Source organism: Nicotiana sylvestris, chromosome 4 (assembly GCF_000393655.2).
Source record: "Nicotiana sylvestris chromosome 4, ASM39365v2, whole genome shotgun sequence".
NCBI classification, from domain to species: domain Eukaryota; kingdom Viridiplantae; phylum Streptophyta; class Magnoliopsida; order Solanales; family Solanaceae; genus Nicotiana; species Nicotiana sylvestris.
In genome coordinates this window covers 247456-263832 of record NC_091060.1, presented here as the reverse complement: position 1 = coordinate 263832, position 16377 = coordinate 247456, and the positions used below count along the sequence as shown (strand labels likewise).

General features: G+C 39.2%; 1 protein-coding gene across 3 annotated transcripts in view; it reads left to right on the top strand.

Moving 5' to 3' along the window:
- LOC104232218 (kinesin-like protein KIN-7O) overlaps positions 1-16377 on the top strand; it is a 47590-nt gene that overhangs the window by 16806 nt on the left and 14407 nt on the right. For all 3 annotated transcript variants that reach the window (XR_011406658.1, XM_070171683.1, XM_070171684.1), the window contains exons 10-23: positions 5143-5223; positions 5468-5536; positions 5623-5682; positions 5752-5913; positions 7716-7772; positions 11940-12179; positions 12263-12328; positions 12400-12570; positions 12682-12786; positions 15185-15271; positions 15401-15550; positions 15741-15854; positions 15969-16055; positions 16134-16337. Coding sequence is in view for 2 of the 3 variants with exons in the window: in XM_070171683.1 (XP_070027784.1) it covers positions 5143-5223; positions 5468-5536; positions 5623-5682; positions 5752-5913; positions 7716-7772; positions 11940-12179; positions 12263-12328; positions 12400-12570; positions 12682-12786; positions 15185-15271; positions 15401-15550; positions 15741-15854; positions 15969-16055; positions 16134-16337 (1653 nt within the window). In the remaining variant the exon portion in view is untranslated. The remainder of the gene's footprint in view (positions 1-5142; positions 5224-5467; positions 5537-5622; positions 5683-5751; positions 5914-7715; positions 7773-11939; positions 12180-12262; positions 12329-12399; positions 12571-12681; positions 12787-15184; positions 15272-15400; positions 15551-15740; positions 15855-15968; positions 16056-16133; positions 16338-16377) is intronic.

Below are 16377 nucleotides of genomic sequence, written 5' to 3'. Positions count from 1 at the left end.
GGGAGAGGGTGGTGGAGGTGAGGGTGAGGAAGATAGTGTCTATATCCGACAATTAGTTTGGGTTCATGCCGGGCCGCTCGACTACGGAAGCTATCCACCTTATTTGGAGGTTGTGGGAACAGTACAGGGATAAGAAGAATGATCTACACATGGTGTTTATCGACTTGGAGAAAGTATATGACAAGGTCCCTAGGGAGGTGCTCTGGAAATGTCTTGAGGCAAAGGGTGTGCCGGTAGCTTACATCAGAGCGATCAAGGACATGTATGATGGAGCTAAGACTAATGTTAGGACTGTGGGAGGCGACTCGGAGTATTTCCCGGTTGTTATGGGGTTACACCAAGGCTCTACGCTTAGCTTTGCATTGGTGATGGATGCACTAACAAACCATATTCAAGGGGATGTGCCGTGGTGTATGTTATTCGCTGATGACATTGTTCTAATTGATGAGACGCGAGACGATGTTAACGAGAGATTGGAGGCTTGGAGGCAGGCCCTCGAGTCTAAGGGTTTCAAGTTGAGCAGGACTAAGACAGAGTACCTGGAGTGTAAGTTCAGCGTTGAGTCAAGGGAAGTAGGCAGGGATGTGAGGCTTGGATCACAGGTCATCCCCAAGAGAGGTAGTTTCAAGTACCTTGGGTCGGTTATCCAGGGGGACGGAGAGATCGACGAGGACGTCACTCATCGTACTGGATGAAATGGAGGCTAACATCTGGAGTCTTGTGCGACAAAAAAAGTGCCACCGATACTCAAAGGTAAGTTTTATAGAGTTGTGGTTAGATCGACCATGTTGTATGGGGCAGAGTGTTGGCTGATCAAGAACTCTTATATCCAGAAGATGAAGGTAGCAGAGATGGGGATGTTGAGGTGGATGTGGGGGCACACTAGGACGGATAAGATTAGGAATGAGGATATTCAGGAGAAGGTGTGCGTGGCCCTTGTGGATGACAAGATGCGGGAAGCGAAGCTCAGATGGGTTGGGCACGTGCGGAGGAGAAGCCTTGAGGCTCCGGTGAGGAGGTGTGAGCGGTTGGCTTTGGTGGGTACGAGAAGAGGTAGAGGGCGACCTAAGAAGTATTAGGGAGAGGTGATTAGGCAGGACATGACATGACTGCAGATTTCCGAGGACATGACCCTTGATAGGAAGGTCTGGAGGTCAAGCATTAGGGTTGTAGGCTAGGGGGTAGTCGAGCTTTTTCTACTTTATACCGGGGGTGAGGCGAGTTTGATAGGGTTGATCTTAGATGGTTAGTGGTTAATGTTGAGTCCACACTATCTTTTCTGTTTATCATAGCCCCGAGCCTTAATTGCCGGTTATTGTTATTTCATGTCATCTATTTTATGGTTTTTATGCCCCTATTACTATTTCTATGGTTTCTGCTGACATTACTGATGAATTGTCTCTTGTTTTATTTCCGTCTTCTTGAGGCGAGGGTCTATCGGAAACAGCCTCTCTGCCCCATCGGGGTAGGGGTAAGGTCTGCGTACGCACTGTCCTCCCCAGACCCCACTTTGTGGGATTTTACTGGGTCGTTGTTGTTATTGTTTTTTGATTTCTTTAGAGAACTTAAAACAGAATAAATGAAATTTCAATGTCTATCATGTCAAAATTTGCTTGGAGTATCTTTTATTAAAAAAGTTTCATGATGAAGCAATCTGCGTTGCATCTATCATCCTCTATTACCCTGTCATCTGTATTAAGTCTACCAACTTGGCCTTTAACTTGATTTCTGTTAGTAAAATTACCAAAGACCTTAATTGTTGTGTTGCATTCTTTCCCGATCATTGTTTGTTTTTAGATCTTAAGACGATACAGGTTATTGGTAAAAGATATATATCTGGTAATCTCTACATTCTTGATGAATGGGAGCCACGGTCTGTTGCATGCTCTAGTATCGTGTCTCCTTTTGAAGCACATTGTCGACTTGGACATCCCTCTTTGCCTTTGTTAAAGAAGCTCTGTCCTCAGTTTCAGAATATTTCATCATTGGATTGTGAGTCATGTCGATTTGCAAAACACCATCGCATCTCGTTAAGTCCAAGGGTTAATACGCGACCTGAGTCAGCTTTTGAGTTGGTCCATTCTGATGTTTGGGGACCATGTCCGGTTGTTTCTAAAACTGGGCATAAGTATTTTGTCACTTTTATAGATGATTTTTCTCGAATGACTTGGATTTACTTTATGAAGAGCTGCTCCGAAGTGTTTACTCATTTTTCTGCCTTTTGTGCTGAAGTCAAAACTCAATTCAATGCTTTAGTACGTACTCTAAGGAGTGATAACGCTAAAGAATACATGTCAGAGTTATTTCAGTCGTACATGAGACAAAATGGTATACTACATCAGTCTTCATGTGTTGATACACCCTTTCAAAATGGAGTTGCTGAGAGGAAGAATCGACATCTACTTGAGACAGCTCGACCACTTTTGTTCCAAATGAAGGTTCCTAAACAGTTCTGGGCTGATGCGGTTTCTACGGCTTATTTTTTGATTAATCGCATGCCATCTAGTGTACTCGATGGTAATGTGCCTTATAGTGTTCTTTTTCCGAATAAGTCATTATTTCCGGTGGAACCTAAGGTGTTTGGAAGTATATGTTATGTTCGAGATGTTCGATCATCTCTTACCAAGTTGGATCCCAAGGCTGTGAAGTGTGTTTTCCTGGGCTATTCTCGCCTTCAGAAGGGGTATCGATGTTATTCTACTGAGCTTGGCAAATATTTAGTGTCAACTGATGTGGTATTTTCAGAGACTACACCATTCTTCTATTCACCTCCCATTTCTACAAGCCAGGGGAGGAAGATGAGTGACTAGTATATCAGGTTACCCGTACTTTGTCAGAACAATCAGATGATACTCTTCGATCTCCCAATTCTTCTATTGAGCACCAATCGACTATTATGCCTTCAGTACCTGCTCCGGCAAGACCTCCAATTGTTCAAGTTTATTCGCGGAGGTGAGAGACAAATGATACATGTCCCGCACCAGTTCCTGCATCATCTGATTCTTCTTTGCATGATCCTCTAGATAACCTTGATCTTCCTATTGCTCTTCGCAAAGGTACACGGACTTGCAAATCGACATATTCTGTTGCTAACTTTGTTTCCTATGACCACTTATCCTCTACGTCTAGATCTATGATTGCTTCTCTAGACTCCATCTCTGTACCCAAAACAGTGAAGGAGGCTTTGAATCATCCCGGATGGTCTGATGTAATGCTTGAGGAAATACATGCTTTAGAAGACAACCACACATGGGATTTAGTAGATTTATCAAAGGGAAAGAAACCAGTGGGATGCAAGTGGGTCTTTACAGTTAAAGTTAATCCAGATGGTTCTGTGGCAAGACTTAAGGCCAGACTTGTGGCGAAAGGGTATGCTCAGACTTATGGGGTGGATTATTCTGACACCTTCTCCCCGGTTGCCAAACTCACATCTGTACGCTTATTTATTTCTCTAGCTGCGTCCGAGAATTGGCCTTTACATCAGTTGGATATCAAGAATGCGTTCCTTCATGGTGATCTTCAAGAGGAAGTGTATAGGGAGAAATCACCCGGTTTTGTTGCTCAGGGGGAGTATGGGAAAGTCTGTCATTTGAAGAAGTCCTTGTATGGCTTGAAGCAGAGTCCACGAGCTTGGTTTGGCAAGTTCAGTGAGGTAGTTCAGGAGTTTGGGTTGAAAATGAGTAAGTGCGATCACTCAGTCTTTTATCGGAAATCAGTAGCTGGCACTATTCTCCTCGTATGTGTTGATGATATTGTTATCACAGGAAGTGACTATGCTGGGATTTCTTCACTCAAGTCTTTTCTGGACACTAGGTTTCATGCAAAGGACTTGGGCCAGTTGAAATACTTTTTGGGAGTAGAAGTAAATAGAAGCAAGAAGGGAATTCTTTTGTCTCGAGAAAGTACATTCTTGACTTGCTTGCAGAAACTGGAAAGTTGGTAGCTAAACCTTGCAGTACTCCAATGGTTCCTAATGTGCATCTTATGAAAGATGATGGTGATCCTTTTGACGATCCAGAGAGATACAAGAGGTTAGTTGGGAAATTAAACTACCTTACTGTGACTCGTCCAGATATTGCTTTTGCGGTAAGTGTTGTTAGCCAGTTCATGTTTGCACCAACGGTCAAACATTGGGCAGCTTTGGAACAGATTTTGTGTTACTTGAAAGGAGCTCCTGGACTTGGCATATTATATAGCAATCACAATCATACTCGTATTGAGTGTTTTGCAGATGCTGACTGGGCTGGATCGAAAATTGATAGAAGATCTACTACAGGTTATTGTGTCTTTGTTGGAGGAAACTTGGTATCATGGAGGAGTAAGAAGCAAAGTGTTGTATCTCGATCTAGTGCAGAATCCGAGTATAGAGCTATGTCACAGTCTACATGTGAGATTATGTGGATACATCATCTGTTGACTGAAATTGGGTTAGAGCATCCAATACCAGCAAAACTCTGGTGTGACAATCAAGCTGCCCTCCATATTGCGTCAAATCCGGTGTATCATGAAAGAACTAAGCATATTGAGGTTGGCTGCCATTTTATTCGTGAGAAGATTCAGGAGAACTTGATCTCCACTGGCTACGTGAAGACAGGAGAGCAACCGGCTGATTTGTTCACAAAGGCGTTGAATGGAATTCGAGTTGATTACCTTTGTAACAAGCTGGGCATGATCAATATCTATGCTCCAGCTTGAGGGGAGTGTTAGATAATGAACGTAGACATAATCTGAATGTAGACATAATCTTATGTAATATACATAGCTAGCATAATTATAGGGATTCACAGCAGATTTATAGGATTTCCTTTTTGATTCTTTCCATAGTTAAGGCTCTATGTACTTGTATATATACTTGTTATTTCTTGAATACAACACAAGAGAGATTTCTCTATTGTCTCTATACTTTACAGGGTCATTCTTTGTCTTCTCTCATATATATGCAACGGGACCACCTTTTAGAAATATAGTGTGTTACCGGCAGAACTTTCTTTTCATCACATATTGTGCTCGTGGATCATATAATGCTTGGATGACCATGTGTCTATGATTCTTCTTTCTTTCTTCCTTTTTTCTGCCTTTGGTTTTCTTGTGGGGCTTTCTGCTTGATGCTATTTTGATAATGCATTTTTTCCTTGATGCCAGATTCATGCTGATGAGACTAAAAGTAGTCTTCAATTTGCAAGCAGGGCATTGCGGGTTACAAATTGTGTTCACGTGAATGAGGTTGGATATTTTACTGCATTCTGCACTTTATAATATTTTTTCATTACTTCAAACAATTTTCATATGGAATTCACGAAGTGCATGTCTAATTCATGCACCAGAAAGCAAGTCATCACTTAATCTTTCTTTATGCCTCTTTCTCATGTCTGCTGTTAGTCTGAGTTGCTTCTGGTTTGCACTTTCTATTTACCTTTATATGATGCCTGTTTTTATTGCATCTTAACTTATCTGTATTTGATACCAGATACTGACTGATGCTGCGTTGCTCAAGCGTCAAAAGAAGGAGATTGAGGAGCTGCGATCAAAATTGCAGGTTTGTGCAAGCAGTCACGCCTGTTTGTTATTTTGAAGTGGTTGCATTGATATGTTGACCAACCTATGTTTTTTAAACCATTGAAGGCATCACATTCAGAACATCCTGATGAAGAAATATTGAATCTTCGGAACACTTTACTGAAGGTTTGTGATGATTACTTCATAGTTGCTTTGGCAATTTTATGAGTCTCAAAGGTGTAACATATTTAACAGAGTGAATTGGAGCGGGAACGAATTGCGTTAGAGTTGGAGGAGGAAAAGAAAGCTCAAGTTGAAAGGGAGAAGAGGTTACAAGAGCAAGCCAAGAAAATTGAGAACTTGAGTTCTATGGTGCTATGCTCAAATAGGGATGAGGGTCGTGATACCTATAAAAAGGTAAATTAGTGGATTTCAATCTTTTCATTGCTTTACTTGCTTTTGAATCCTTCCTAGAAGCACTACTATTTAAGAGTGTAATTTCAACAAGTTGGTAGTGCTTCGCTGTGTGAAATTGACAAATACAATTCAATTTTTAACATATTGCTGGAACTTCACCTAATTTACTGTAGAGCAAAGACTTCTAAAAGCAACTAAATTATTTTTTTCAGTACAGAAGTCCTTTTTCCATCTCTTTTATCAGGTAATTGGGTTCCTAGTTCTTTTTCTTTTACCTTCTATGATCCCTTGAATCCTAGATGTGATTTCCTTGGACACTTTCTCTATTGTTTATCGTTACTCCCTTGATTCTGCCTCCAGTCCAGTATTAGCAAATTGGAACTGATCCTCAATATAGTAAGTGATAGGAAATGGACACATTAAGCCTAACTCAACTTCAAAAGCTAACTCATGAAGTGAGAATTGCCCAAAAACATATAAAGAGGCCAAATCACCAATCACCTATCCACAACCAATACAAGAATTCTGACACCCCCGCACGTCCAGGCCTACCAACTGGAGTATGGACAACATAATGTGGGTCCATCATCGGGTACCAAGAATTGGGATGGGTGTGGTTTTTATACCAAGATAAGAAATGAACCTTGGACCTAACTCAACCCTAAAAGCTAGCTCATGAGGTGAGGATTGCCCAAGATGTAAGAATTCTGACATTAAGCTTTCTCGTTGCTCAAGAGCTTTGCATTCTCTTTCAATCCTAGTCACATGAATTGCCATTGCCTACATGCAACTCCAGATTAACAAGAGGATACTCTTTTGCCCTCTTTCTCTAGCCTCACAAGTCTTGCCATATTCTTTAATTACCCAATGCGGCCTTAGATTTTGACCAGATTTAATTGCAGCATCTGGTCTATTATGGTAGCAAGTCCAAAGAACTCTTTTTGAAAAATCGATAAATCCTCGAGGCCAGTTAGCAGCACGATTTGAAGCTCGGTGGATAATGAGCCTGCACCTCTACTAATTAATGAGCCTGACCAGATGCTCTTTTTTATCCCTTTTGGGGATAGGTAACTTGCAATTTTCATTCTTTAAGCTCTAAAAACCAATAGATTTGCCCTGAAACTAATTGGTCTACTGCTTCTGCTTAAATATTGGTAAAAACATATATTAGTTGGGAAGTTTTGTTATTTCAAAGCAATGTTTCAAAAATTACCCCTTCCAAGGTGCGTCGCAAGGCGAGGTGAGGCCTGGTTACCGTAAGGCATCCAGGTCCAGGGCAAAAGTATGCAAGTGATACATCTTTTGTCACACGGAGTTCAACTTTTTATGGCATACAACTTTTTCGTGCCCAAGCAAAAAAATAAATTTAAAGTTTTAAGTTAGTATTTTATGCTAACTCAGCTAACTCCCTCTTCACCTCGTACGTGAGTCTGAGACCTTCCAGCTAGTTTATGCAAAACAAAAATTTGAGCTCATTTGGGATTATTGTTTAAAGTAGTGGCTTTGCTCTATGCTAGATTTTTTGGGTGAATCCAATAAATTCTTAAGGATTCGTAGTCCTTCCTTGGAAGAATGCCCAGGGGCATAACAAATTTTCTGTTTGAGGAGAAAATTCAAAATCTGCTACCAATTCCTAAAATAGGCCTCTTTGCATTTCTGGAAAAATTGCTTATGTAATCTTAGTCAATGAAGGCAATATGACATACATCACTCATTAGCATTTGATTTGGTCTTCTACCCTTAGCTTTCTTTTATTTCCATTCTCTTGTGATTAATTTGATGTTATATCTTCTGCATTCTAGGATAAACGGCGGTATACATGCTGCCCAGGTAACGTTTCAAGGGAGGCTTTGAAGGAGGTGAGATTTGATTTCCGTTGGTAGCATTACCATACATTATCTTTTGTCGTGTAAATAGGAGCAGTAGATTATTATTGACCATATTTGTGCAATGCTGCATCCAAAGATGCATTTTATTAGTACTATGAATCTGCATCAATAGTGTTCTTGGTGTATGAATCGACTTGCCTTAGAGTACTGGAGAAATTTGTTGCTAATTTGTGTTTAAGTGCATCAGTTAGATAAGTTGGTTTTAATGGTCATCATATTGTTAGGACACCGTGCAAAAACTCATTAAGGATGGTTGACACTCAATTCAAAGGGATGTTTTAATGCTCTATCAACTGCAGTGTTTATTCAGAAAGCTCGCTTGAATATATACTAGTTTCAGTGAAAGTACTTGAGCATACAAGTCAATGAGATTCGAGAAAACTAAAAAGTAAGCCAACTATTATGTACTAAACATTTATAATAATTGATTGGGATAATTTCAGAGACTTCCCTCAAGGTTTCGCTTCGTAGCACTAACCTGCGTTGTGGTTTACAATATTAAGCTTACCTCCCTTTTCTCTAACTTTTTTATAACAATTCTTGACATATTTATCATTATTAAACTGTTCTAATTAATTAATTTTATAGAATATCTTCTTTATCACATTCTTTAATGATAAAAATGCAATTCATTTATAAAAATTTAGCCAAGTATGATGAAATAATAACTGATAGGGATAATTTCAGAGCCCTCCCTCTAAGTTTCTCTTCTTAACACTAACATTGTGGTTTATGATATTATGCTTGCCTCTTTTGTTTTGATTTTTTTTGTAATTTCTTTGGACATATTTATCCTTAATGTAAAGTAGTTGCAATTTGACTAGTTTTCTCTTTTCTGATATTACCACTTATCCTTTATCTCTCCCTTTTTCTTTTCTCTTCCATCTTTCTTCCTTCCTTGCTTTCCTCCTCTTCTTCTTGCCCTTCCTGCGCCGAGGGTCTATTGGAAACAGTCTCTCTACTTGCATTAGGTAAGGGTAAGGTCTGCGTATAGACTACCCTCCCCAGACCCCACCTGTTGAGATCAAACTGGGTTTGTTGTTGTTGTTGTTCTCTTTTCTGATATTAAAGTGTTGTAATTGGAAAATACAGATACTCTCTACATATAGATGCTCTCAGGCACACTCCCCGAGGAGCTTGAGAACCCGGAATCCTGAGTTTCTACAAACACCATCAGAGAGCCACCAGTGACGCGAGCCTATCCCTGAAAACAGCTCCGGCAAAGACCCTTACACGCGCCGCCACGCGCGGCCAAGCTCCGGCGAGCCCTCCACCACGCGCCGACGCTGTTTGAAACCAAGAAAATGACTTTTGAAGCCAAGGAATCGCGTGTTTTATTATTAAAGAATGTGCTAAAGAAGACATTTTGATAAAATTAATTAGTTAGAAAAGTTTAATATTATAAAAGGGCAAATCTGTCAAAATGTAATTCTTTTTTATTAATAATAAAGACGTTAAAAACTGTTACAACTTATAGAAAATCAAAACAAGGAAGCTAAGTGTAATATCGTAAACTACAAGGACATTAATGTTACGAAGCGAAACCCAGAGAAAATCTTTGAAATTGTCCCTAGTTAATAAAATGATGTATGGTGTACTCGTGGAGTTGGAGGAACTATCTCAAGACTACTGGAAATGAAAGCCTAGTTGAACTAAGACTACTGAAAATGAAAGCCTAGTTGAACTAAGACTACTGAAAATGAAAGCCTAGTTGAATACAATGGCAATAAGGGAACTTCAAGTATATTGTAGTTTTCAGTAGCAATTATGCCAAAATTTAATGGGTTGATGCATATCCCTTTGAACTTGCAAAATATTGTCCTTGCACACTTTAGAGCCCAACATATATGTTGGAATATGTGTATGTGTAATTAGTGTTAGTCCCATATATAGTTGGAGTAAATGTATTATATATAGGGCTCATTGTATCATTGTTAATACATCAATAATATTTTTTCCGTATGCCATTTCTCACATGGAATCAGATCGGCAGTGAGAAAACATTCGGGAAAGAAAACCCAGCCAAAACAGTTGGCGTGCTTCAATTCAGGCGATTGTCAAAATCAAATTTTGGTGGTGTTGTGCAAAAAGCAACACCACCACAAGGTCCCCCAACCCTCGGCGACCAAACCCGAAAAAGAATCTCCGCTAACAGAGGCTCTACGCGTTCTCACGCACTGATCGGAGTATTTTTTTTCCCAGCGAAATCTATTCCACGCGCCGGCCCATGGGACCTCTTCCGGCCATTTTTTGGCCGACCTTCAGGACAGCTTGGTCGCAATGCTCTTCCGACTCGACCCATTAAGTTTAAACCTAATTCCGGTGACTTTATTTTGTGGCGTTCTATTTGTTGTTTCCGACGACTGTTCCGACAACTTTTTTTCTTTTACCAAGCTACAACTTTTGTGAGTTACATGGTAATAAACCTCTCTTCAATCTAACATATCTTTAGGATTTGATGTTTTTTGTTCTAAAAGCATGGGTTCTGCAAATTCAACCTTTATGATTATTTTTGAACCCCTACTTGGGAGTTCAAATTATTTATCTTGGGCTTCGTCTGTCGAGTTGTGGTGTAATGGTCAAAGTGTTTAAGACCACATAACCAAAAAGGCTAGTGAGGGAGATGAAAAGGCTAAAGCACTTTGGGAGAAGATCGATGCTCATCATGTAATATCTTGTGGCGATCCATTGATTCCAAGTTGATGCCTTTGTTTCGTCTCTTCCAGACATGTCATTCAGTTTTGGAAAAGGCTCGTACCTTATATACTATGATCGTCTGTCATCACCCCATTATGCTTTTGTATCTTATTTTTCCTCTGTTTCCATCCCTAAGTCTATAGGTGAAACTGTCTCAGGATGGCGACATGCTATGATTGATGAGATGTCTACTTTACATACGACTGGTACTTGGGAGCTTGTTCTCTTCCTTCAGGTAAATCATCTGTTAGTTGTCGTTGGGTTTATGCAGTCAAAGTTGGTCCGGATGGCCAGGTTGATCGACTTAAGGCCCGTCTTATTGCCAAAGAATATACTCAGATATTTGGGCTCGATTACAATAATACTTTCTCTCCGGTGGCTAAAATAGCATCAATCTGCCTTTTTCCATCCATGGCTGTTGTTTGCCATTGGCCTCTCTCTATCAGGTGAACATTAAGAATGCTTTTCTTCGCGGTGATCTTGAGGATGAAGTTTATATGAAGCAACCACTTGGTTTTGTTGCTCAGGGAGAGTCTAGTGGCCTTGTATGTCGCTTGCGCCGGTCATTTTATGATCTAAAACAGTCTCCTCGAGCCTGGTTTGGTAAGTTCAACACAGTTATCCGGGAGTTCGGCATGACTCGTAGTGAAGCAGGAGAATGTCAATGTCGGAAGAGAAAAGTGGCAAAGTTAATTGCATGAGTTACAAGTATTAAATTGCACCCACTATGATAGTATGCCCTTCAATTGTATACTAAGTATTTTAGTTTTAAAAAAATAGATGTTCGCATCATCTGGGAAGACCGAAAATTTCTTTTCCCTAAAGATGAAAACTTTTTAAATATGATTTTGTTTTACACTTCAAGCTTTCTGTATCACTGAGAAAAGGTATTTGTTGACATACCATTTCTGGACATGGAAAAGAGTCCATAGAATGCTATGCTTTGATAGCAACAAAGCCAACTATATCTATCTCACTGTAATCGACTCCTATAATCTTTCTTTATATTTATCTCTTTTAGGGACTGCTGTTCTGCTTTTTACATATTAATTTCTGAATCTTCAGAACAAGTTTGGGCATTACTTTCTGTGATTGAAGCATGACCATCTAAAGCTGGGGATGTGCCAAGAACAGCAAAGTAGGGTTGAGATAGTCATAGTCCTAAAGGAGTATATCTGCATCCTTAGTTTTCTGTAATTATAGTTTAACTTTTCTTAGTTATCAGTTGAGGTCTCCTTGTTATCATCATCCCTCCATCTCCACCCAAAAAAAGAAAAGAAAATAATCAGATGTTTATTTCTTATATAATTGACATTGAGGTTTTTCTTCTCATTGTTATTAGTTTCAGTGTTCATTGAGTTTATCAAAGTTCAATGATCTCGTGAAGCAGGCTTTACCTATGCACAGGGAAACTAAATATTTTATTCTCTCCTGCTTCAGTTGAACTCCGCAGTCACAGAGGAAACTTCTGTAGTCGAAGCCAAAAGGATAGAACGTGACATTGGACCCCTACTTCCTTTTGAAGAACTATTAGACTCTGACAGCATTGGAGACTCTGTCAAGCAAGATGACAATTCAAGGAGTAATCAATTGGAAGACTGTACTCTCCCTGGCCCGCGGGCTTTGTTGCATGTGACTAGCAGGAGAAAAGGAGCCTCTAGAAAAAAAAGCTCCTCAATGGTTCTCACATCACTCCGCTATTTGAACTTTCTTTCAAAATAGTATTATACCACTGATTATCTTATTTTTTAAAATCCTGGCAGGAAGACAATGAATTATCGGAACTTCAAAGGGAGTATGAGGAGTTGCTTTTAAAATTTGAATCACATGTAAGTTCTTTTGCTTTGCTTCTTTTATTTCTGATTCTGCAGCCTGGTTTCTTAGTTTAATCTTTTGCTAGAAAATCGCGAGTGAGGTAAAAGTTGACTATCTAACAAGGAAGCTTTTTGAGGCTGACATTCATCTGGTCGATGGTTCTGAGCAAGACGACAATTCTTTGATGCACTTAAATGGAAGCAAAGCTTTGAGAGAGTCGGAAGCTATTTTGGTGATTAAGCAGCTGCAAGAGAAGGTGTCCTCTCATTTTCTTTCTTTCTCATCTTCCTGTCATCTATATAAATAAGATTACCTTGTCCTTTTTCCTCTTTTTAAGTATTTCTCAGAATGCGGAACTTTTGTTCAGATCACTGTGCTGGAGATGGAGAGATCCTCAAGCCAACTGAATTTGGACTCTGTTGTTGAGATAGCAACAGAGCAAACCATATCTGCAAGAGAGAAGCATGAAGAGGTAATATGGACTTCACTTTTTATGCACTGGAAATTGCAATTATGATGATTTATCTCCTTATATTGAGAGAGCAGTGTTGTCAAAGGCTCATTTAAGGCGCACTTAAGCCCTGAAGCTCAGAAAAGCTCATGGAGGGTGCTTCCCCTCGCTTAAGCTGCGCTTTAGTGTAGGCAAGGCACTAAGGCGTGCACACTCAATGCCCATGAATTCTATCTTGAATCGAACGGTACTAAACATCAAATATAATTGACAAATAAGTGTATTAGTTATTAAGGAAAACAATATGAATTTGTTATTTTTCCTTAAATTACATATATATTTTTATTTTTTTCCTTCATTCCGCCCCTTTTTTACTAAAACCCACGCTTAAATTGTGCTTTGCGCTTAAAGCCCCAATACACATGGAACGCTTTTTAGAACTTTTCGCCTTTGACAACACTGTGAGAGAGCAGACAAAGTGGTGATATATTCTTGTTCACTTTAGAATTTCTCTGCTAGTGGCATAATTATTGTGGCTGTATCTATACCAACCATTGCATTCTCACAGTCACAGTTGTTTGACTGTGACAAAGAAACTGTTTCTTCCTGATAGAATACTAAGAAAGTTCTCTTTCTCCCACTTGCATGTTAAACGCACAAGGAAATATTGAACATGTGGTAGTCTCCTATATATTTGTAATAAGTGTTGCTTGATTAGTAATATTCTAGTTTGTAAATGTTGGCATGTCATTACTAAATATTGCTTTCAAAATCTAACTAGTAACGAAGACGAGAAGCCACATAAATAGCCCAAACCATGATGGTGCTGAATCTGAATTTGAAGATCCACATGTTTTTTTGATTCATTACGTCTTATTTCTTCCTTTACACCTTAGTCACATTTTTGCATTCTTTTAATTTTTTTAAATACATAGAGGGACTAGGGAATCGAGAGGGATGGAGAGATTTGAACCAGCATATATTATGTTGGACAATGTCGTTAAGGGCTTGCTTAAAGCGCGCTTAAGCCCTGAAGCTCAGTGAAGCCCAGGTTGTACGGTTCGCCTTGCTTAATTTGGCCCTTTAGTGTAGGCATGATGGTACTAAGCCGCGTGCACCTTCACCGATGAGTTTTGTCTTTAGGGAACAACAACGCAGATACAAATATAGCTTAAATATAGTTTTTCCATTGTTTTGTCCAAATAATTATTGTTTGTGTTTATAGTTACATTTTCATGCATTACATTTCTATTTTCTTTTCCGTCATGGTGCTTTTCTTCGCTAAAGCCCACACTTTATTTGCGCTTTGCATTTAAAGCTCCAACAGATTTTGGCACTTTTTGTGCTTTTCGCCTTTGCCTACTTTGGTGTAGGAGATCTGCAGCGGTACCACTAGGCTATAAGCCGTGGTGGTCGAAGATCTCATTCTTAATCTTAGCCCCAAGATGCATTCTCAAAAACTATGTAGTGATTAAAATTAGAAGATGTATTAGGCTTTTTTGTTTTTGGTATAGACAGGTTTACACAGAAGATACTGTCTCAATCATAGAAATTCTAGGCTCCTGCTAGGATTACTGAACTGTCTTCTATTTTTGCTCTCTTGTAAATATGGTTTCAATACAACCTATCTACTGTTTTTAATATATACATATGTTACCATATCAAAAAAAATAAAAATAAAAAAATAGAATGATGTATCCTGATGGTGATTTTTATCTATTCAATAGTTACTGGTTTTATTTATTAAATGAAGCTTTAAATAGTATTTTGCTTTCCTTTTGCATTTCCGATAGGACGGGGAGCCTTGACGCACCTGGTAAAGTTGCTGCCATGTGATCAGGAGGTCACGGGTTCTAGCCGTGGAAACTGCCTCTTGCAGAAATGCAGGATAAGGCTACGTACAATAGACCCTTGTGGTCCGGCCCTTCCCCGAACCCCGCGCATAGCAGGAGCTTAGTGCACCGGGCTGCCCCCCCTTTTTTTTTTTTGCATTTCCAGCAGAAATATGCCTCTTAGTCCCCTCTTTCTTACCTCACATGCATCATATCTGTTTCCTCTGCACGTGCCACATCTCAGAGTGGGAATCAGTGTTTGGCCTTTTTGTTTTGCTTGTTGAGTATGTCTGGGATATCCATCTGGTACAAGGCATAACTGCATAAGTGACTCATAAAACACATTAGGATGGTAATAGCTTTCGAGTTGAGTGGGTATAGCATGTCTCTATTGGATACAGACTCAAATGATCCTGCCACTCAAAGAAGCCAAGGAAACCGGTGTTATTCTGCATCTGTATAAGCATGTTTTCAAGCTAATTCTTTGACTGCTAGGATCTCATTTTTACATTGATATTTACATTTGATATCCATAATACCTTTCATTTAAGTGTTACAGTGCAATGACTTCTGTTTTAATGCTTTAGCTTTACCAAGAACTTTTGAGTGCAAAACTTGAGGCACAAGGGGCTCATGAACAACTTGCTTCAATGCAATCTGCAGTACTTCTTGTTGTAAGTTCATTTCCACCCTCATATTGCTTGATGATAATTAAGACTGACATTCTTTAGGCCTCCGCTTTAAGCATGCTATATAACCATTTTTCATGTCTCCTGGGGCATTAATGGATACACTTCTTTCAGGAGGATAACATGAACTCTGAAATTGAGCTGCTGAGAGAGGTTCAAGATATGATGTCAGAATTTGAAAATTCACGAACCTTAATTGATTCACTCATTCCTGTGGTAGAGGAACTTGTCCTGTCTTTCTCTGCCATATCCAAACTAGTCCTTGTGAGTACTGTATGTCATTGCATAATCAATTTTAAATTTGGTCCTTCTTTTCATATATTCCTGGCATGTATTCAATATGTTCTTAAACAACACACGGTTTTATCATTTATATATTCTTATATATTAATTCTAGTACTATAGTTTATTATCTATGTGTATTCTACGACCTGATCTGGTTTCCCACTTTCAGGATTTGAAGTCTTCAGCACTTGACAGTTCCAACCAAATAAGATCCATAATTAGAAACCATGAGAAACTACAATCTTTCTTGAGGCAAAAGATTAATGTAGTTGAGGATGAAAAGGTGCGGATTGACTGCATTTCCTTTTTGTTTGTCTTTATAATTAGATCTTTGACTACCAAGTATATTTGAGTTTCTGTTGAAAGTACCTTTTAACGCTTGCTAATCAAAATCTAGATTCTACTGGATAATCAGTCTCTGGATCTGCATAATCAGATAGAAGAACTGAAAAGAGCTATTGAAGATTCTGGAAATGCATTAACAGTAAGTTGCTTCACTTTCTCCGATATCTTCCCTTTTTTATATCTCCACTTGCGCTGACAGAATCATGTTCTTTTCTAGGAAATCTCTGAAAAATGTGAAGCAGAAAAATCTGAACACCTTTCTCAAATTCAAAGTCTTCAAAAGGAACTGTCATGCTTATCTTCCAGTTCCTTAGTCAGAGAGAAGGAAAGCATTAGAAAAGATTTGGAGAAAACAAAAGCAAAGTTGAGAGACACAGAATCCAAACTTAGGAATGCCATCCAGGAGAAGACAAAACTTGAGGTCTCATTCAAATTGTTCTGAAAGTTGATTTTCTTGTGCC